Source organism: Notechis scutatus, chromosome 3 (assembly GCF_049901735.1).
Source record: "Notechis scutatus isolate UNSWTSFEM ecotype Mainland chromosome 3, rNotScu1.2, whole genome shotgun sequence".
Classification (NCBI taxonomy): Eukaryota; Metazoa; Chordata; class Lepidosauria; order Squamata; family Elapidae; genus Notechis; species Notechis scutatus.
The window spans coordinates 1,950,527-1,972,611 of NC_142011.1; the positions used below are offsets into that span (position 1 = coordinate 1,950,527).

The window sequence follows — 22,085 nt, forward strand, 5'->3', positions numbered from 1 at the left end:
GAGAGGATTAAAAAGAAAATATTTGTATGCTAAGATTTGTTGGAGCAGATGCCTTAAGGATTTGAAGACTAGAATATATTGTAATAAGATTTTAAACAGATTTGGACTTTCTTTCTCTTGGATTGATATTACCCCAGAAGGAGAAAGTGAGAACTCTGCCTTGGTTTGGACTGATTGATAACTTTGGGACTGTTTTATTTTTTTTATTTTCTTTTGAATATTCTGGTTGTTGTAAGAAGAAAGAAGGAGAAAAGAAAAGAAAAGATTTATAATGGCTCTTTCTGTTGAGGAACTAAGAAATGGTGTGGAAGAAGCTTTCCTTTTCTCAGAAATGGCGCTTACTAATTATCAACAAAAATTACAACAGATGAAGACAGCAGAGGAACAAGAAAGAAAGGAAGGAGCCATCTTTAATGAATCTCAGAATTTGATCCAGAAAAAAGGAAGAGAGAAAGAAAAGAAAAGAAGAGAAAAGAAAAAACTAAAGGATTTAAGGACTTAAGATCTAAAAAACATTTAAGAAAGGGAAAAATAAAGTGCAAAACCAATATGATGATTGTAAACAAAGGGGAAAAGAAATACGACAGAGAAGGGAAGCCGGTAAGGCAGAGGCTAGAAGAAGGGGGTAGAAAGGTTTGTTGGGAAAAGAAAGAAAGGAAAAGGTGGAGAAAAGCTACAATGTTTTGAAATTAAATGGAAAAAAGGAATTTTTATGGATAATGGATAAAGTATAATTTTTTTAAAAAAAAAAAAGATTTTGCAAGGTACATAAGATGAGATGGTAGTATTGCAATGGTTTAAGAGTTGATAAGAGATTAAAATGTTAAAATGTTTAAAAATGATTGGTTTTAAAACTTAATAATAGGAGAGGTTTAGAATATTGTTTTAATTAAAGAGTTTAATAAAATTATGGTATTGATGTTATTATAAAATTTTATTATAGTATTTTCTCTTTAATATTTGGATTTATTGTCTAATTATGCACTTAATTGTGTTGGATGTATTAGTTAGATAGAATGTACCAAGCAAAATCTGATTGGGTATTAGATATTATTTTAAAGATTAATTTGATTAACTTAGGGGGAGATAGAAAGGCATCATACTCTGATTAATGATTTCAGGAGAAACTGATTTTCTTTTTTTTTTATAAGGGATGAGACAAAGGGATGATAAAAAATGGACAAAAGATACAAATATAATGATTTAAACTAAGATGATTAATTAAGGTAGAATTAAGAAGTGTGAAATATGTGGAGAAGTTAATATAGAAGGTTTAGAATGGTAAATAAAATAAGTAATGATATGTAAGATGAGCATGAATATAATTGAAGTCCATGAAGAGAGAGACACCTGGGTCCAAGTTACTTTCCAAAAAGATTTTTTTTTATGTTTTGTGTGTTGTGTGTATATGTCTTTTTTGGGGGAGAATTGGTAAAAACTTGTAGAAATATAGAATGAGAATAATGGTAACTAAGTCAGAAAGAATCAGATGAAATAATAATAATGATATTGAATAAGAGTAAAGAGAAGTAAAGAGAAATTGAATAAGAGGTTTTGGTATATTATATGGAAATGGTTTAAAACAGAATCATAATTTAAATAATAAAAGAGGTATTTGCCGGGTCTCAGAATTAACTTAGTGCTTTTTGGGGAGGCCTAGGACAGAACGGCCGGTCCTCACGCTTAGGATTGTTGTAGCATATCCCAACAGTAGTAAGTGTGAGGACCAATCACCAACTAGTTCTGGGCTGTTATACAGCTGGCCTGTAAAATTACACCATGGTAGAAATTCCAGCACATCTGGAAGACTGAAAATGCTTGGTTCAACAATTAGGTTACGAGACTCAAGTAGGGCCTCCATGATCAGTCAGGGTGTATCTGAATACCCAAAGCTGCGGGGTGGAAATTCAAGCTCCTTAAAGCACCTGGAAGCAGGTTGGCAGACTTAACGATTTGCTTAACGACCGTTAGCAAAAATAATAATAATGGTCAAATCAGTCTCGGTTCACGGAATAAGCCCCCCTTACTTAGCAAGGGAAAATACCGTCTGAACTGTAAGCCGAGGATTAGCGGCATTGCAGGGCCCAAAACATAAGATGCATTCTTAGCATTGTGGTGTGAACATCACAACCAGCTCCCAGTGTGCGAAATAGACCAGGTTAAGACCCGTTGAAATGCTGCGCAAATCTGTTCTCGTTCAAACCACAGACTGGTCGTAAATTGGATTTTGCTAACCGATTAGGTCAAGTGCCCCCTTCTCCCCAGGGCTCCGTTTTCACTGGCACAGGGCTAGCAAAAAAAATAATAATAATGAAGAAATCTTTCCCCTTTTGCATCTGAGCATGCAAGGAAGGACAGGAAAGGAGAAAGGGAAAGAGGAAAGAGCAAGGAAGGAAAAAAGGAGAGAGGGGAAGGAAGAATGAATTGGGAAGGAAGGGAGAGGGAGGGAGGGAAGGAGGAAGGAAGAGAGAGGGAAGGAAGGGAGAGGGAAGGAAGGAAGGAGGAAGGAAAGGAAGGGAGGGAGGAAAGAAGGAAGGGAGGGAGGAAAGAAGGAAAAGGGAGGAGGGAGGGAGGGAAGGAGGAAGGAAGGGAGAGGAAGGAAGGGAAGGGTGAGGGAGGGAAGGAAAGGAAGGAAGAGGAAGGGGGAAGGAGGAAGGAAAGGAGAGGGAGGGAAGGAGGAAGGAAAGGAAGGGAGGAGGGAGGGAAGAAGGAAAGAAAGGGAGGAGGGAGGGAGGGAAGGAGGAAGGAAGGGAGAGGGAGGGAAGGAGGGAGGAAGGAGAGGGAGGGAAGGAGGAAGGAAGGGAGAGGGAAGGAAGGAAAGGAGGGAGGAAAGGAAGAGAGGGAAGGAAAGGAAGGGAGAGGGAGGAGGAAGGAGAGGAAGGGAAGGAGGAAAGGAAGGAAGAGGGAGGAGGAAGGGAGAGGAAGGGAAGGAGGAAGGAAGGGAAAGGGAGGAAGGGAAGAGAGGGAGGGAGGGAAGGAAAGGAAAGGAAGATGGAGGGAAGGAGGAAGGAGGAAGGGAGAGAGAGAGGAGGGAAGGGAGAGGGAGGGAAGAAAAGGAGAGGGAAGGAGGAAGGAAAGGGAGAGTGGTAGGGAAGGGAATGGAAGGAAGGAAAGAGATTATAATGAGAGGGAGGGAGGATCCGAGGGAAGTCCTGCCTTAGCATTTGCCCACCACAGGTGCCCCCAACACAGGTGACATCGAGCTGGCCACGCCCACCAATGGCGACGCCCCCATTCTCCCCCCCATGGCCAAACCCAACCCGGATGCTGCCCTCAATGGAATGGACTTTCACCCCCATTTGGATTAGGCGCCTGCACCCATCAAGCCGTTGTCCCATTTAAACCATTTAGTCATCTATTTTTTTTTTAATTCATGCATTTTATTTTGCCTGAGGTGCGTTTCGACCCAGGTGGGTTCACAAAGAGAGTCAACAGCTGGGACAGGAAGGACTGCATTCCAGATGTTTGCAGCACGAGGCTTCCACGGGCGGGCAAGGTGCGCCCAGGCTCCTTAAGGTATGAGCTTCTCCCCTGCAGAAAAAGGAGGACAATCGTTTCATGCCCTGGTCGTGTCTTGGTTGGACTACTGCAGTGTGCTCTACCTGGGGCTGCCCTTGAAGGGTATTTGGAAGCTGCAAGTGGGGCCGAAGGCCGGGGGAGCACACAGTTCTGGGGACCTCTCGGGTGGTGCGTTGGCTCCACTGTTGCGCAAACTGCGCTGGTTGCCCGTTTGTTTCCCTGCAGTTGAAGCTCTGCCCCTTTTGTTCATGTAGTCACAGTCACACAAACACACACAAGCACCAAAAGAGAGAAAGAGATGGAGACAAAGAGAGAGAAAGAGAGACAAAAGCAGAAACAGAGGCAGACAGGAAAAAAAAGAAACAGAGAGAGAGAGACAGAAACGGATAAAAAAAACAAAAAGATACACAGAGGGGAAAAAACAAAGAGAAAGAAACAGAAAAAAACACAGAAGCAGAGACAGAAAAAAAGGAAATAAAGAGACAAAAAGGAAACAGAGACAGACAAAAAAAAAAAAAAACAACCCAAAGAGATAGAAACACAGAGAAAAAAAGAAAGACAAAGACAGGAAAAAGACACACACAGAAAAAAAAAAAGAAAAACTGAAACTGAGAGAGACAATAAAAAATAGACAGAAAGAGACAGACCAAAAATGGAAAGAGAAAGAGACAGACAAAAAAGAAACAAACAGTTAGTCAGACAGAGAAAGAGAGAAAGAGAGAGAGAGAGAAAGAGAGAGAGAGAGAGAGAGAGAGAGAGAAAAGAGAAAGAAAGAAAGAAAGAAAGAAAGAAAGAAAGAAAGAAAGAAAGAAAGAAAGAAAGAAAGAAAGAAAGAAAGAAAGAAAGGAACAGAAAAAGAGAGACAGAAACAGACACAGAAAAAAGAAACTAACACAAAAAAAAAACCAGAGACAGAAACAGAGAAAAAAAGAAAGAGAAAGAAAAAAACAGAAAAAAAGGAACTGAAACGGAGAGAGACAGTAAAAAAGACAGAAACAGACAGACCAAAAAGAAATCGAAAGAAACAGACAAAAAAGAAACACAGAAACAGTGAAACAGACAGAGAAAAGTAGAGAGAAAGAAAGAAAGGAACAGAAAAAAGAAACAGAAACAGACACACACAGAGAGAAAAGAGAAACAAAGAAAGAAAGAGACAAAGACAGAAACAGAGACACAAAGAAACAGAGACAGAGAGGGGAAAAAAGGAAAGAGAGAGAAAGAGATAGAGACATTCCTGTATCCCACCAAAGTTGACCAGAAGCCACCGTTCACACAACCTTCCTGCTTTGTGCACAAACGGAGCAGCATTTTTAAAACCCTCCCCTCACAAATAAAAAGCATTTTTGTGAATGAGAAGAGAGGGCTCCCTCTCTTCCCCATCTGCTAGCTTGTTGGGATGATGGGACTTGTAGTCCTTTGGGAGGCCTGGGTATGGAAGGGAAAAAGAGACCACAAAGAACTTACAATCGAAAAGCCAGTTGAGGAGGTAACCCGGGAACGGCTTGTCCTGGAAATGCAGGAGACAGAAAGTCAGAAATGATCCTCTTGGGGTTTTGTCGACACCTGGCAAATTGTCATTTGTGTGTGTGTGTGTATCTTTTTTTGCTCCCCAGCAATTTTTCATCATTACGGTTGGCCGTCGATTTACTGTATAATCGACCTAGCCCAATCCTATAATCAGGACTAGAATTTCGAATTGCTAAGGAAGTCGCATTGTACCTCCCTCCAACAAGATTGGCTAAAATAAGTAAAAATGTATCATGTTGGAATGTTGGAAAATCAGCATGGCCATAGGGACCTACCATCACATGTGGTGGAAGTGTGTAAAAGCAAAAGAGTTTTGGTGGGAGATAAAGGTATGGATGGAAGAGATGGTTAGCCAAAAAAAAAAAATAGAGTTTACACCAGAAATGTTCCTATTGGGAATTATAGATGAGAAGTATAGCAAAGGAACAACATATTTAATGTGGCACATAATAACAGCGGCAAGATTGGTGCATGCCCAGAACTGGAAGAATGAAGACAGCCCTAAAGAAATCGAAATAATAAGAAAAATATTACTCTGTGCAGAGATGGACAGATTAACCCTAGAAATTAAAGGGTGAGACAGAGTATTGGGAAGCCTGGAGCAAGATGCATCAATGGTTGGAGTCGAGGAAAAGAAGAAATTGTTGATGCTTTATAGGAATGAAAGTCAAAAGTTTTCTAAGTTTAAAGAAAATGACATTTAATGGACAATATGATATGAATATAAAGACTATAAGGGGAAAAAGGAGATGGAAAAGGAGCTAGGTTGTAAACATGTATATAAATGCATATAAATGTAAATAGAAACAAATATGTAACCAGCATTAAAATAACAACATAGGAAAAAAGGAAAAATCAACTGTTATATCTACTTTTATGCTATCGCACTGTGATGCAGGGGGCACGCAGAGCCATTTTTGCGGGCAGGCGAGCCCCAGCCAAACTTACCTGCCCTGCACAAGCGTGCACCTCCCAGCTGTTTTTGGGCCTGCTTGAGGCCATTTTTGCCCTCCTGGAGGCTCGAGGAAGCCTCTGCAGCCTCGGGAGGCTGAAAACGGGCCTTCCGGAAATACGGAAGTGCCGAAATGAGCCAGTTTTTTTTTTTTTTTCAGGAAAAAGGGAATTTATTCATAATTTCATTTCCTGTTGCTTATTGTTTCTGCATGCTGCTGCATTTAATAGCCCCTTGTTTATACGGTCCCTTTCTTTCTTTCTTTTTTTTTTTTTTTGAAACAAATTTTATTAATTTTAAAGACAAACAAACCATCGTTATCCATTAAGTACACAAACCTCTCCATTATTAATTTTACAAGTCAGATAGAATACTATTTTATACAACATAATTCTTTTTTCACCATTTCAATATAACCATATAGATATCTCTCAACAAATTTCTCATTATTTCTTTTTCTTATTCAATTTCATTAATTATTATTAATTTTCTATATTTATCCAGTTTACAACCATCATCTTCATTCCTCTCTGTCTTGTTTAACATTATTCTCATCCAACATTCCTCCGAGGTTTTATTAATTCTCAAAGAAAACATAGACACACAAAACACAAAAATATAAAACTTCTTTTAAGAAAGTAGTTTGGCCCCAGATTACCTCTCTTTGTATGGACTTCAATTAAATTAAATTGCTCATCTTATATGCCATTACCTATCTTATTTACCATTCTATATCTTCCATATAACTTCTCCCCACTTTTCACTCTTCTTATTTCTATTTTATTTAATTCATTTTAATTTAATTCATTATATTTATATTTTTGTCCATTCTTTCCAAATTATCCATGAAATGGGCCAGTTTTTCAGCCTCCCGAGGCTGCAGAGGCTTCCTTGAGCCCCTGGGAGGGCGGCCTCCCTGGGCTCCAGAGGCCCTCCGGAGGCTAAAAACAGGCACTTCCGGTATTTCGGTGGAACTGCCCCATTTTTCGGCCTCCCGAGACTGCAGAGGCTTCCCTCGAGCCTCAGGAAGGCTGAAAAAGGCCTCAAAACGGGCCAAAAGTCAGCTGGGAGGCACGCGCATGCGCAGTGTGGGTAGGGGAGCGGGGCGGGGGCGTTGCACATGCATGTGCAAGGGGCAGGGCGCATTGCATTGTGGGTGCCAGCCCATGCGCGTGCTTTTGGCACACCACACCAAAAAGGTTCGCCATCCCTGCTATAGTATGTATCGCCAAAATGATGGCCAAGAAAGCCGCACTGTGTTCCATTGCTTTTAATGTTTACTTAATTTTTTATTTTTTTTTAAAGGCAAGTCTCACTTTATCATTTGATGGCCCTTTTTTTTGGCCAGGGTTGCTAAGCGAATCAATGCAGTCGTTAAGTGAATCCCATGATCGCTAAGCGAATCTGGCTTCCCACTGACTTGGCTTGTCGGGAGGTCGCAAATGACCAACTTGTGACCCTGAGACGCTGCAACTCTCAGGAACACATGCTGCTTGCCAAGCGCCCAAATTTTGATCGTGCGGCTTGGGATAATACTGTGAAGGTCGTAAGTGTGAGGACCAGTCATAAGTCATTGTTTTTAACTAAATGAGTGCTTGTAAATCTGCCTAGAACCATGATGGCATTCTCAATTTTTTTTTCAAATGGCTGGGGTTGGACTAAATGACCTCATGATAAAATTTTGGTGAGTCTTCATATAAATAAATATTTTATTTTACGGCTAAGGGAAAAGACCTGTCTGTCTGTCTGTCTGTCTATCTATCTATCTATCTATCTATCTATCTATCTATCTATTATCTATCTATCTATCTTTCTATCTTTCTTTCTATCTCTTCCCTATTTATCTAGATATCTATCTCTTCATCTAATTCTCTCTTCATCTAATATCTATCTACCTACCTACTACCTACCTATCTATTATTTATATCTATCTATTATCTATATTATCTATCTATCTATTATCTATATCACTTATCTATCTCTATTTATCTGCTATCTATCTCTATCTATTATCTATATTATTTCTCTCTCTCTCTCTCTCTCTCTCTCTCTATATATATATATATATATATATATATATATATATATATATATATATATATATATATAGCTACGTATCTATTATCTGTATTATCTATCTCTATCTATTTATCTATCAATCTCTATCTATCATCTATATTATCTATCATCTAGATCTATTTACCTATGTATTATCTATCTCTATCTATCTCTATTCTCTCTATTATCTATCTATCTATATCTATCTATTATCTATCTCTATTTATCTATTATCTCTATCTACTATCTATCTATCTATCTATCTATCTATCTATCTATCTATCTATCTACTCATCTATCTACCTACTTACTTACAACCACAATTGAGGCCAGCTGCTCAGCAAAACACTTGTGAAGTGAGTTTTGCTCCATTTTACGATGTGTCTTGCCACAGTCATTATTGTGGAATCAGTGCAGTTGTTAAATTAGTCACACAGTCGTTAAGCGAATCTGCATTTCCCCCTTGGCTTGTACGAGGGTCGTAAAAGGGGGATCACGTGACACACACACAGCCCCGGGACGCTGCAACCATCATAAATACGAGCCGGTTGCCAAGCCTCCGAATTTTGATCTGGTGACCATGGTGATACAATGGTCGCAAGTGTGAAAAATGGTCATAAGTTGCTTTTTTTCCAGCTTAAAGTTTAAACCGTCACTAAATGAACTGCTGTTAAGTCGAGGACTAGCTCTATTTCTGCCGAGAACAGGTAGCTCTGGCTCACCAGAGGCATCATGAGGTCATTTAGTCCAACCCTCCCCCCCACTTGGTGCACGGGGAGATGCGTTTTTTTTTTTTAGCAGAAGCAGGATTCCAGCTTTCAGGGCGGGTGGGGGGGCAACGGAGAGGTTGGGGGGAAGCAGGAAGGACCAAGAGGAAGATCCACAAATAATCAAGAGTTGGAAGGGACCTTGTAGGTCATCTAGTCCAACCCCCACCCCACCCCACCTAAGTAGGAGACCCACCCACCCCGAGTCGTGACCCACCTTCAAATCCAAGTAAAAATGTCCGCTCGAAATTGGCATTTTGGAGAGGGCGGTGTGGATTTCGCTCAAGACCCCAAATAAGACATCTGAAAAAAAAGAAGCAAAGTGCAGGGGGTTGAGTGGGGGAGCAGTGGGGGGACTTGAATGTGGCCCTCTGTTCCTTCCCTTCATCTCCCCGTGCCGCCTTCTCTTGCCCAGCCCCCCGCAAGGAGAAGGGAGCAACCCTAACCCTAACTATCATGCCCTTGGTAGAGTCGGACTCTGAGGGAGAGGAGGAACAGCCCACAGGGAGTGGGAGTGTGGCTCCGGAGGTTGTGGAGGAGGCTGGGGAAGGGCAGAGGCCGGCTGGGCAGTCAGAGGAAGAACCGGGCCCATCCCCTCTCCATCCTAGGGCACGCGGGGAGAAATTGAGAAGGGAACAACTTGGCTTATGAGAGAGGAAGCGGCCATGATCCCCTCCTTGGTTGCAGTTGGGGAGACTAGTATATAAGAGAGAGGATTAAAACACAGCGTTGCCAGAGGCAAAGCGTGTGTTATTTTGGGCTGAAGTTAACTGGGTTGGCGTCCTTCCAACAGACTGCACCTTGTTATCTCCTTGATGTTGGTAATTACTTATCCTGGTCCGTTGTGGAAATTCCTTCATGGTAGTTTGTTTTGGTTTTTTTATTTCACCTCTATCTGCTCATTAAGTTCAGACTGTATTGCTTTCTTTTGAAGACTATTTTTGAATAAGTTTAATTTCCAACTGCAAGTTATTGAACAGTGGGGCCAAGTTGGAGGCATTAAAAGACAATTATTTATGTTTTGGATTTTGTTACATTTGTGTTACATTCCGGGTCATCACACTAACCCTAACCCTAACCCTAACCCTTGCCCTACACAGGGTTGGAGGGCCAGCCCCCACCGGGGTTTATGGAGGCCTTTGAGGCCCCTTCCAACTCAGTTGCTCTTGTATTATTGTGTTATTTCTGCCTTCCCTTTCCAACTGGGAGCCATGCCCCAGCTGGACCAAGGGCCCCATAGTCCTCTTCCTCCTCCTTTCAGCAAGTCCTCCCCTGTCTTCCAGCACTGATGAGGTTACCTACTTTGGCAATGAAACGTCTGCAAGAAAATAGCCAAACTCGGGAGAACACTAAGGACCCATCCACACTCCTCTTCCTCCTCCTCTGTCAGAGTGTTTGCAGCGTTACTACTATTGTGAGGTAACCCAGGAGCACAACATAGCACACAGGTGCTTTTGTTGTTGAATAGTGGTTTATATGCAAGACATACATACAATATACGTGGTAGGCAAATACCTGGCAAGCAATCCATCTTTTTTTACTCTGCAGGGAGAACCATTATGGAGACAGAACACAAGGAGAGAGAGGTCCTCCCTCTAATGACCTCATTTATATATATATACAGCTTCTTAAAGTGGTAAAACCCTATGGGACCCATCCTCAGTCTTAAAGTGGCAATATCCATGCTGATTCATCCTCACTGCATCAGCCTTACAGCAGCTGGTCAGCTATTAAATCTTAATACTTTAACATCCTCCTCCTCCTCCTCCTCCTCCTCCTCCTCCTCCCCTCCTCCTCCTCCTCCTCCTCCTCCTCCTCCTCCTCCTCCTCCTCCTCTCACACTGATGAGGTTCCCTAGTTGGGTCATTAAAGGTCTGCAAGAAAACCACCAAACTCAGAGAGACCATCAAGAACCCTACACTCTCCTCCTCCTCCTCTTCCTCCTCCTCCTCCTCTCTGCAAACCACAGTCCCTTCTGACATTGATGATGTGCCCAAGTTTGGTAATGAAACATCTGCAAGAAAACATCCAAGCTCAAATAGCACCAAGAACCTCTCAGTTCTTCCCCTTCTACTCCCCCTTCCTCCTCCTCCTCCTCCTCCTCCTCCTCCTCCTCCTCCTCCTCCTCCTCCTCCCCTGTAAACCCCCTTCTAGCACTGATGATGTTCCCTAGTCGGGTCATGAAATGCCTGCAAGAAAACTACCAAGCTCAAGAGACCAGCTGGGACCCCTCAAGAGTCAAGTTTGCCCAAGGACCCCGAGGTGCACCTATGCAATCAAAGAAAACTTACCGTTGAGGACCCGAAGTTCCACATTGATGAAGTTGATCGGTTCTTGTAATATGGGACACAACTAGAACAGAGCAGAAATTTTGGAAGCTTAGAGAGAGACACAAAGAAAAGGCCACAATGGGAGCAACAGACCTTCATCTAAGAGCTGAAGGACTCAAAAAAGAACCTGAGGTGCCAAGATTAACCTATGAAGTTCTAGAGGCCTTGAGCACAGAGATTTTGGAGACTGTCTTCTCCAAACAGTTGATTCTTCTGCTTGGGAGAGTAGAGTAGAATAGAATAGAATATAGAATCGAATCGAATAGAATAGAATAGAATAGAGTAGAATTAAAGTAGAGTAGAGTAGAGTAGAGTAGAGTAGAGTAGAGTAGAGTAGAATAGAATAGAATAGAATAGATAGAAGAGTAGAGTAGAATAGAATAGAGATAGAATAGAATAGAATAGAATAGAGTTATAGAATAGAATAGAATAGAATAGAATAGAATAGAGTAGAGTAGAGTAGAGTAGAGTAGAGTAGAGTAGAGTAGAGTAGAGTAGAGTAGAGTAGAATAGAATAGAATAGAATAGAATAGAATAGAGAGTTGGAAGGGACCTTGGAGGTCTTCTAGTCCAACCCCCTGCCTAGGCAGGAAACCCTACACCACTTCAGACAAATGGTTCTACAATCTCTTCTTAAAAACTCCCAGTGTTGGAGCATTGTTCCACTGATTGTTCTGTCAGGAAATTCTTCCTTAGTTCTAAGTTGCTTCTCTCCTTTAATTAAGTTTCCATCCATTGCTTCTTATTCTTCATGCTGATGCTTTGGAGAATAGCTTGACTCCCTCTTCTTTGGGGCAGCCCCTGAGATATTGGGACACTGCTATCATGTCCCCCCTGGTCCTTTTGATGTCCACCTGAGAGGTGAAGGCGTAGGAGCCCTGGAGTGGAACTTCTTCCAAACGGGTAGAAAAACTCCTGGCCCTTTGAAGTTAATCCCTTTGCCAAGTTCTGCCTAGCTCCCACCAAAGAGCCATTGAGGTTCTTCTCTAAGCAGTTTCCTTTATTGTTCTGGCCAAACTAGACTGCTGGGACCACAAAAAGGACATTCTGGGAACTATTACGGAGGAGCTGTCTTCACCCTCTTTCTCACACACAGTCTAAACTGTGCTGGCTCATCCTCCTTTGAGATGCAGCTCCTCCCTCCTGGGAATCCAGACTACGTTCCACCCCACATCATCAAATCTACCAACTTTAGAAGAGTAACAGAATAACAAGAGTTGGAAGGGACCTTGGAGGTCTTCTAGCCCAACCTCCTGCTCAAGCAGGAAACCCTAGACCATTCCAGACAAATAGTTGTCCAGTCTCTTCTTAAAAACTTCCAGCGTTGGAGCATTGACAACTTCTGGAGGCAAGTTGTTCCGCTGATGAATTGTTCTCACTGTCAAGAAATTCCTCCTTATTTCCAGGTTGAATCTCTCTTTGATCAGTTTCCATCCATTGTTTCTTATCCTGCCTTCAGGTCCTTTGGAGAATGATTTGACACCGTCTTCTTTGTGGCAGCCCCTCAAATATTGGAAGACTGCTATCCTGTCCCCCCCTAGTCCTTCTTTTCATGAAAAAGTCATGAAGACTTCGTTCTTCCAGCTGATGTCTGGAAGCAGAACCTCTGGTGCCTTGTGTTCTACTCTAAACTTAGAGCTCTGCATGAATTATCTTAATTTTCAGTTCCATTTTCACACTGTTATCTTAGAGACTTAAAATAATTTTTCTTCACTCTTTTGGGGAGCTGTCTACTGTTTTGTAATTTGGCAAACTTTGGGAAATAACAGCATGAATGAATGAATGAATGAATGAATGAATACTTTATTGGCCAAATGTGACTAGATTTTGCATTTGCAAAACCAAAATTGTGGTCTATAGAGGCTCAACCTCATGAGCTTGGGTCAAGGCAGGTCAAAAAAGTCAAGATTTTAGCTGCCACCATGTTTTTAAAAAGGGGGCATGATTGTCATTGACAGACTTGAACCCTGTCTAACAAAATGCTTCTTGGGCATGCTTGGGCAGGGGGTTGGACTAGAAGACCTCCAAGGTCCCTTCCAACTCTTGTTATTCTGTTACTCTTCTAAAGTTGGTAGATCTAACGATGTGGGGTGGAATGTAGTCTGGATTCCCAGGAGGGAGGAGCTGCATCCCAGAGGAGGATGAGCCAGCACAGTTTGTGTGTGAGAAAGAGGGCGAAGACAGCTCCTCCCTAATAGTTTTTGAACCCTACTTTTTGTGGCATGTGGAGCTAGAAGATCTCCAAGGTTCTGTTGTGGTTTGCCCTGCAGCCGGTGCAGACGGCAGAGGAATCGGACAGTAGGGAAGAACGGGGACCAGTTATGGAGTCTGGGAAGGACTGGGACGAGGGTCCTGCATCTGATGCAGAGATGGGGCCAGGACCATCTGGGAGTGGGGTGCTGCCTCTGGAGCCTCCAGAGTCTGGCAGCAGCGAGGCAGAGGGGGAGCCTGTTACCTGTGTGTGTGTGTGTGTGTGTGTGTGGCGCGCACAGAACTGCTAGAAGGTCAAGAGCAGCTGAGGCAAAAGGGGCGACTGGGGAGTAAGACTGAGAGGTGATTGCCACTCCCTTAAGGGATAAAGGATAGGCAAAGGTAAAGAAATCTTTGCAGGAAGCAAAGTCGTTTGCCCTGATCGGATTAATCCTTGAAGCTCTGTGTGGACTTTGTACTTCGGTTGTTTTTTTTTTTACAGTTCATTTGGCACTTTAGTCGTTGGCAGCCATTCAAAGGAGAGAAAGGTGGGTGCTTATCTCGAGGGACTGTTTGGGACTCATTACAGGCTGGGAATGAACCTAATTCCCAGTGTTGAAATAAGACAAGAGTTGTTTGGACTAAGAATGTGCTTAATTATGGTCTCAGGAAGCCTTGGTCAGAACAGGTCCCTTCCGACTCGACTTACAAAAGTTCATTTAGTGACCGTTTGAAGTCGCGATGGCTGTGAAAAAAAGTGACATATGACCATTTTTCTCACGGCCACTGCAGCCTCCCCATGGCCATGTGATCAAAATTCAGGTGCATGGCCACTGGCTCGTATTTATGATGGTCGCTGTGTCCCGATCCCCTTTGGCAAGCTTCTGACCAACCAAATCAATGGGGGGAAGCCGGATTCACTTAATGACCATGTTAGTAGTAGTTTAACAACTGCATTGATTCAGTTCACCATGGTGGGAAGAAAGACCATAAAAACGGGGGGGGGGGAACTTGCTTAACAACCGTCTCTCTTAGTGACAGACATTTCGGGCTCAGCTGTGGTCGTAAGTCAAGGACTTCTTGCATTTGGTTATTCTGAAGGGTATAAGGCAGCAGCCCTCAACCTTTTCTGCAAGACTTAAGATTTAAATCATAATATTTCTTCTAAGCTTTTGTGGAAACCCCCCTGTGATGACATAAATGGGCCACAGGTAGAGAGCCACTGGTATTGGTTTTCCTGTTCAAGCAGGGGTCTGGACTTGATGACCTTCAAAGTCCCCTCCCAGACCCCTAGGATTCTCTCTTCTGTAATTCTTCCAGATCTCGAGATCTGGAAGTGGGGCCCCCGAGGAGCAGGTGAGCCGGAAAAGACGTGCCTGCAGGCGAGTTGGACTAGACCAGGGGTCGCCAACCTTTTGGACCTCAGGGTCCACCAAACTCATCATTTTAAATCCCGCGGACCAGAGACCATGGGAAAATCCCAAATAAAGTCTGCAGGAAAATCCCCCACCCCGTTTTCCTCCCGATCGATCGTTCTTTAATTGGGATCACAGGATACCGTCTCCAGCTCCGTTCTCAGGGGCAGAAAAAGAGAGAGAGTGAGAGAGACTTTTGCCTTCATGCAAGGAAAGCAGCAGCAGCAGCAGAAGTCTTTCTTTCTCTCTCCCCTAAACTCCACCAGAAAAGAGTCTTTGCTGGCGCAGCCTCTTGGAGCAGGAGGCCTTGCAGGGTCCCAAAGACTCATTTCTGGAGGAGTTTGGGGGAGAGAAAGAAAGACTTTGGCTGCTTTCCCTGCGTGCAGCCAAAAGCAGAAGAAGAAAGAAGCGGAAAGAAGCAGCCCAGTGGCCAGGCCAGGCACGTGGGGAGAGTGGGGCAAGTTCTCCCCACCGCCCTTTCCCCCCCTCCCCTCACTACCTCATGTTGTTCGCAATTCAAGCAACGCAACCCTTGTGTTCCCGCCTGGATTAATTGCTGGGGGCGCATTTTTCTGTGGACCACCAAAATTTTCTCACAGACCACCAGTGGTCCCCAGCCCACCAGTTGGCAACCACTGGACCGTCAAGGTCCCTTCCGACTCTGTTAATGTGTAATCTATTCTTCCAGTGTCCCCCCCCCCGGGTGGGTATCTGGTCACTCACCACTTCAGGCAGGGAGGTCTGAATGGCCGAGTTCACCGCGTTGTTGATCATCAAGGCAAGCAGGCTGCGGAGAAAAGGAAAGCAGAGCATCTCAGTGAGGAACTGAGGGGCGTTTCAGCTCCCACATCCCCCTGGGGAAGGAGAGGGGCTTTGCAAGGGCTCCAGCTCCAGCAATGGGGCTCAAATGTTAAAGTGGGAGGGGGGGAGAATAACAATAAAGAAAGCTACACCTGTCGTGAGACCACCTGATCTTGCAAGTCCTCTACAATCTTTCCTTTGCAGCATTTACTATTTACTTTTGCTCTATCTATCTATCATCTATCTATCTATCTATCTATCTATCTATCTATCTATCTATCTATCTATCTATCTATCTATCATCTATCATCTACCCATCCATCTTCTATCAAATCTAATTTATCTCCCTTTCTATCTGTTTGTCTGTTTCTGTCTCTGTCTGTCTGTCTCTATCCTATCTATCTTTCTATTTCTCTTTAATATATATCTCTCTGTTTGGCTACTCATCTATATGTCTATCTATCTGTCTGTCTATCTGTTTGTTTGTCTATCTATCTCTCTATCCTACCTACCTATCTATATCCTATCTATCTTTCTATTTCTATCCAATCTGTTATCTGTCTGTCTGGTTACTCATCTATTATCCCTGTGTCTGTCTGTCTGTCTGTCTGTCCGTCCATCCATCCATCCATCCATCCATCCATCCATCCATCCATCCATCCATCTATCTATCTATCCTACCTACCTATCTCTATCCTATCTCTTTCTATTTCTCTCTAATCTATATCTGTCTCTGTCTACTTATCGATTATCTCTCTGTCTGTCTATTTGTCTATTTGTCTGTCTATCTATCTATCTATCTATCTATCTATCTATCTATCTATCTATCTATCTATCTATCTATCTATCATCTATCCTACCTATATCTATCCATCTATCTATCTATATCTATTCATCTATCTATCCATCCTATCTACCTATATCTATCCTATCTAGCTTTCTATTTCTCTCTAATCTATATCTGTCTGTCTGTCTGTCTGTCTGTTTGTCTACTCATCTATTATCTCTGTGTCCAGATATCTGTCTGTCTATCTCTGTCATCGACCATATCTGTCTCAAGTCTATCATTACCGTGGATCTGTCTGTCCATCTATCTGTCTGCCCATCTCCCTCCCTCCCTCCCTCCCTCTCTCTCTCCATCTACAGTACTACACTCATCTACAGTATCTCTTCTCTCCATCTCCATCTCCCCATCATGAAGGACCATGGTCTGGGCTCACCCAACGAAGCTACAGAAATCCCCAAACTTGGTCTGTCTAGACAACACCGCTGGGTCTCAAGGTGGCCTGCCTAAGGATCTTGTGCGGAGGCTGGATGGACCCTTGGGAGACAGACCCCACCTCTCCTCTCTCTCCTCCTTTCTGCCAGCCTACCCTGAAGGGAAGTTGACGGTAAAGCCAGCCACAAGCTTTTGGCAATTTTTAAGGACCAGCTTGAGGTCACCAGACGTGTCTTGGAGGATGGCCAGGTCTGCAGTGGTGTCCACATCCACGGTGACATTCCGAAGCAGCGGCCTGTTGAAGACAAACAGGAAAGGGAAGTGGCGTTGGAAACCCGGATGCAGGCCGTCTCGTCTTTTCCCGGTCCACCATACTGGATGGAACAGAATAACAAAGTTGGGAGAGACCTTGAAGGTCTTCTAGTCCAACCACACCTCAGCCAGATCTGGCAGCAGCAGAGATAAGGTGACATGGCCGGCTGACTTGCCGCGAGGCATATTCGGAGCTGACGGGCTCTGGGTGAACTGGGAGCCTGACACCACCGACTCAAGTAGGAGAGCCTCTACCCGTCATGGCGAACTTATGGCACACGTGCCACAGGTGGCATGCAGAGCCATTGGTGTGGGCACGCAAGCCCCAGCCAAACTTACCTGCAATGTGCATGTGCATGTGCCTCCCAGCTGATTTTTGGCCTGGTTGAGGTTGTTTTCGCCCTCTCAGGGGCTCGAGGGAAGCCTCTGCAGCCTCGGGAGGCCGAAAAACAGGCCCGTTTCAGCACTTCCGGTATTTCCGAAAGGCCCGTTTTTCGGCCACCCGAGGCTGCAGAGGCTTCCTCGAGCCTCCGCGAGGGCGAAACGGCCTCAAATGGGCCAAAAATCATCTGGGAGGTGCGTGTCGTGCACAGTGCAGGGAAGGGGGAAGGGGGTGTGGCACGCGCATGTGCGGGGGGTGGGTGGGGCTCATTGCATTGTGGGTTCTGGCAGACATGCGTGCACTTTTGGCACACAACAAAAATGTTCCCCATCACTGACCTATGCCGAGGTGTGGGATTTTCCCGGTTCAGACTGATTCGGGCAAACCCCTTGTTCCGACAATCAGCAGCTCCGAACCAGGTCGCTCCGATGCGCATGTGGGCCCTTCCCTTTCCTGTGCTCTACATCTTTTTGTCTTTTTCGCGTAGTTTTCCGCACCTCAGCTGTTTTCTTCAGCTGCAGCTGAAGGTTTAATATTAGCTTTTTTTTAAAATGCGGAGCACCCACTCACTGAACCGGTTGTTATACCAGTTGAATCGCACCCCTGCCTATACCAGTCATTGTCCAGTCTCTTGTCAGGGTTCCAGGTAATACATCCATAGGAAACAGAACTCCAAACAGAATGGTGGAGCGTCTGCTTGGGTGGGGGAGGAGGTTGGACTAGAAGACCTCCGAGGTCCCTTCCAGCTCTGTTAATCTGTATTACTAAAATGGAATTTCCTGTCGGTGAGAACGATTAATCAGTGGAATGGCTTCCCTCCACGCACTGTGGGTGCTCCATCACTGGAAGTTCTCAAGAAGAGCTTGGACAGTATACCTGAGGTTGGATTAGAAGACCTCCAAGATCCCTTCCAACTATGCTATTCTGTTAGGGTCTCCTGCCATAGGCAGGGATTTGGACTAGAAGTCCCTTCCAATCTTAGTTTTTTATGTCCCACGTCTCTCCTCAGTTGGTTTACTACCTTCTTCACCACCTCCACATTGAGTCTTGAGTAGAGATAGAAGAGAGAGACATTACAGTAGCCACCAATCTGGGTCTCTCCCTCTTCAAGTCCAGACCCTTCCTTGCTACTTTGGCTTGGCGCCTCACAGGCATCCTGCTATTAAAAGCTGGAAGGGAGAAGATGCGGGGAAGGATGAAAGGAGTATTCCTGTCCAAGGCTTCCCCAAAAAGCACTAATTTAACTCTGAGTCTCCACAAAACCTTTCTTATTAAATGAATGTGAATTTAGTGCATTCACATTCAGCCAACGGCTTGGCAAACAGTCTTGCAAAGGTATACTAATTAGCTCAGAACTTATCTATCTTGGAAAGCTGCCCGGTAAATAGTTCCACACTCAGTGCTGACAGGGAAGGCCTGGGTTACACGGACAAATCTTCACGAGGCTGGAATGAATGAACGAGCAAGCGAGTTGTTTCCTGCAAAAGCCCCCTCCCCCTTTTGCTCCTCTTTTACTCCTGATGGGAGGGGCCATTCATTATCCACCTGTGGCCTTACTTCCACGTCGACCCTGAGTCCTTAATTGTGCCTTCCTTTTGGCAGCTCTGTGCATGTGCAGGCTGGGAACCGGTTCCAGAAGCTCCCCCACTTCACTGCTGTCCAAGCCCGAAGGCAGCTGATGACTGTCAGCCTGCCCTGGCCCCAACTCTGCCTCTGACGCAGAGCCCTCGTCCGAGCCTTCCTCAGCCTCCAGGAATGTTCCTCCTCAACCTCCTCACTACCGTCCAACTTGGCTGCCTACTCCATCAGCTGCCGGTGGGTCACAACAAGAAGAAAGGGGGAAGGATGAAAGGGCAATAAAGGTTTGGGTGTGTGTGATAGAAATTGGGAGAGGGGAATGACAGGACGATAATCCTGTTTGTACTAGCATCCCACAGCCAGGCACCTTGAGAAATATGTGGGTTACCCCCAAACATTTCAGAGTTCTCAAAACATCTCGACAGGCTCCGATTGGCTGGAAACAGACTGCTCACGGGGGGAATGGGATGGCGGCAAACCTATTTTTTGTATCTAGCGAGTGTGGGAGATTTCAGAGCCGGCTCGAGTTTATTGCAACCAACAATCCCTACTAAAAGAACCCTTTGCTTTAACCCCACGGAGTCGAGGGTTTTTCTTTCCCAAGGGATCGGATTGGGGCAGGTCTGACAGTTCCCTCTCCCTCCCCAGCAAGTTCACCTGATGACTCACGTTGGCAAATTCAGGGTGATCACTGACTGCAAATTCACGATGAACTCCGTTCCCCACACGATCTTCCAAGATCCTTGGATAAATTGAATGGTCAAAATATTTTCCCTGTGAAGGGGAATGAAATAAAGAGATGAAGGAAAGGGGTCCCCACCCAAAATTGCCCTTGGCTTTTCAAATTGCCTTCACCGGTCCCACTCTTGTCTCTTACTGACTGCCAAGGGATCCACTTTGCTCGATAAGGGAAGGGAATCTATCAAACTCAACTTTCCGTCAGAATCTCACTTGTCTCCTGGAGAAGTCTTCCCCATCTACAGGTAGCCCTCAACTTTATTTTACTTATTTATTTATTCGATTTGATTTGTCAATCGCTTACAAGATCATAGGTATAACTATAAACATGAGTAAGAATACAGGAAATAGGTACGAATAAAAGGGGACAATAGGACAGGGACGGTAGGCACGATGGTGCACTTATGCACGCCCCTTACAGACCTCTTAGGAACGGGTATTCTCTCCCTTCCTTTCTCTCCTCCCTCCATTCTTTTCTCCCTTCCTTCCTTCCTTTTCCTTCCCTGTTCTCCTTCCTTCCCCCTTCCTTCCTTCCTCCCACTCCCTCCCTTCTTTTCTCTCCTCCCTCCCTTCTTTTCTCTCCCTCCTTCCTTCCCCTTCCTTGTTCTCCTTCCTTCCTCCTTCCTTCCTTTTTTCTTCTTTCTTATATTTTTTATTTTATTTTATTTTATTTGTCAATCGCTTACAAGATCATAGGTATAACTATAAACATGAGTAAGAATACAGGAAATAGGTACGAATAAAAGGGGACAATAGGACAGGGACGGTAGGCACGATGGGGCACTTATGCACGCCCCTTACAGACCTCTTAGGAATGGGTATTCTCTCCCTTCCTTTCTCTCCTCCCTCCATTCTTTTCTCTCCTTCCTTTCTTCTCCTTCCCTGTTCTCCTTCCCTCCCCCTTCTTTCCTTCCTCCCACTCCCTCCCTTCTTTTCTCTCCTCCCTCCCTTCTTTTCTTTCCTCCCTCCCTTATTTTCTCTTCCTCCTTCCTTCCCCTTCCCTGTTCTCCTTCCTTCCTTCCTTCCTTTTTTCTTCTTTTTTATATTTTTTATTTTATTTATTTTTATTTGTCAATCGCTTACAAGATAATAGGTATAAGTATAAACATGAGTTAGAATACAGAAAACAGGTACGGATAAATGGGGACAATAGGACAGGGATGGGAGGCACGATGGTGCGCTTATGCACGGCCCTTATGTTGAGCTCATCATTTCTGTTGCTAGACAATTGTTAAGTGAGTTTTGCCCCAGTCGTTAAGTGAATCACTGCAGTTGATAAGTTAGTAACATGGTTGTTAGGTGAATCTGGCTTCTCCATTGATTTGGCTTGTCAGAAGGTTAACAGGTATTCCTTGACTTACGACTGCAGTTGAGCCTGAGCATTTCCATAGCTCCTCAGGACAGTTGTTAAGTGAGTTTTGCCTCATTTTACGACCTTTGTTGCCAGAGTTGTGAAGTGAATTCCTGCACTTGTTAAATTAGGAACACAGTTGTTAAGTGAATCTGGCTTCCCCATTGACTTGGCTTGTCCGAAGGTCGCAAAAGGGGATCACTAACTCAAGAGCTTGCCTTCAGAAGCTGCGGGGGCTTCATCCCTGGAGGTTTTTAAGAAGAGACTGGACAGCCACTGGTCTGACATGGGATAGGGTCTCCTGCTTGGGCGGGGGGTTGGACTAGATGACCTTCAAGCTCCTATCCAGCCCCCTGGATGGATGGATGGATGGATAGATAGATAGATAGATAGATAGATAGATAGATAGATAGATAGATAGATAGAATGATAGATAGATAGATAGATAGATAGATAGATAGATAGATAGATGAATTAATAGATAGATAGATAGATAGATAGATAGATAGATAGATAGATAGATAGATAGATAGGATAGGTGGGTGGATAGAGGAAGAGAGAGACAGAAAGGTAGACAGACAAATAGAAAGATAGATAGAAAGATAAAGACAAACAGAATGGCAGACAGATAGATGGACAAATGTGACTGCTATGATAGATAGATAGATGATAGATAGATAGATAGATAGATAGATAGATAGATAGATAGATAGATAGATAGATAGACAGACAGACAGACAGACAGACAGACAGACAGACAGATGGAACAGCCTCCAGAGGTTGTGGCTGCTCCATCACTGGAGACTTTTAAGAAGAGACTGGACAGCCAGGCGTCTAAAATGATATAGGGCAGGGGTGTCAAACTCAAGGCCCATGGGCCAGATCTGGCCTGCAGGGTGCTTAGATCTGGCCTGTGGGGCCACCATAGAAACAGCAAAGGACTGGC

General features: G+C 44.2%; 1 protein-coding gene across 2 annotated transcripts in view; it reads right to left on the minus strand.

Annotated features, from left to right (window-relative positions):
• Positions 1–3,365: 3,365 nt before the first annotated feature.
• LOC148131047 (uncharacterized) overlaps positions 3,366–22,085 on the minus strand; it is a 33,331-nt gene continuing 14,611 nt past the window's right edge. For both annotated transcript variants that reach the window (XM_087959130.1, XM_087959129.1), the window contains 7 exons: positions 19,720–19,824; positions 16,933–17,073; positions 15,482–15,545; positions 11,115–11,175; positions 9,041–9,126; positions 4,984–5,026; positions 3,366–3,531 (listed from right to left, as the gene is read on the minus strand). In XM_087959130.1, coding sequence (XP_087815256.1) covers positions 3,512–3,531; positions 4,984–5,026; positions 9,041–9,126; positions 11,115–11,175; positions 15,482–15,545; positions 16,933–17,073; positions 19,720–19,824 — 520 coding nt within the window. In that variant the 3' untranslated portion in view covers positions 3,366–3,511. The remainder of the gene's footprint in view (positions 3,532–4,983; positions 5,027–9,040; positions 9,127–11,114; positions 11,176–15,481; positions 15,546–16,932; positions 17,074–19,719; positions 19,825–22,085) is intronic.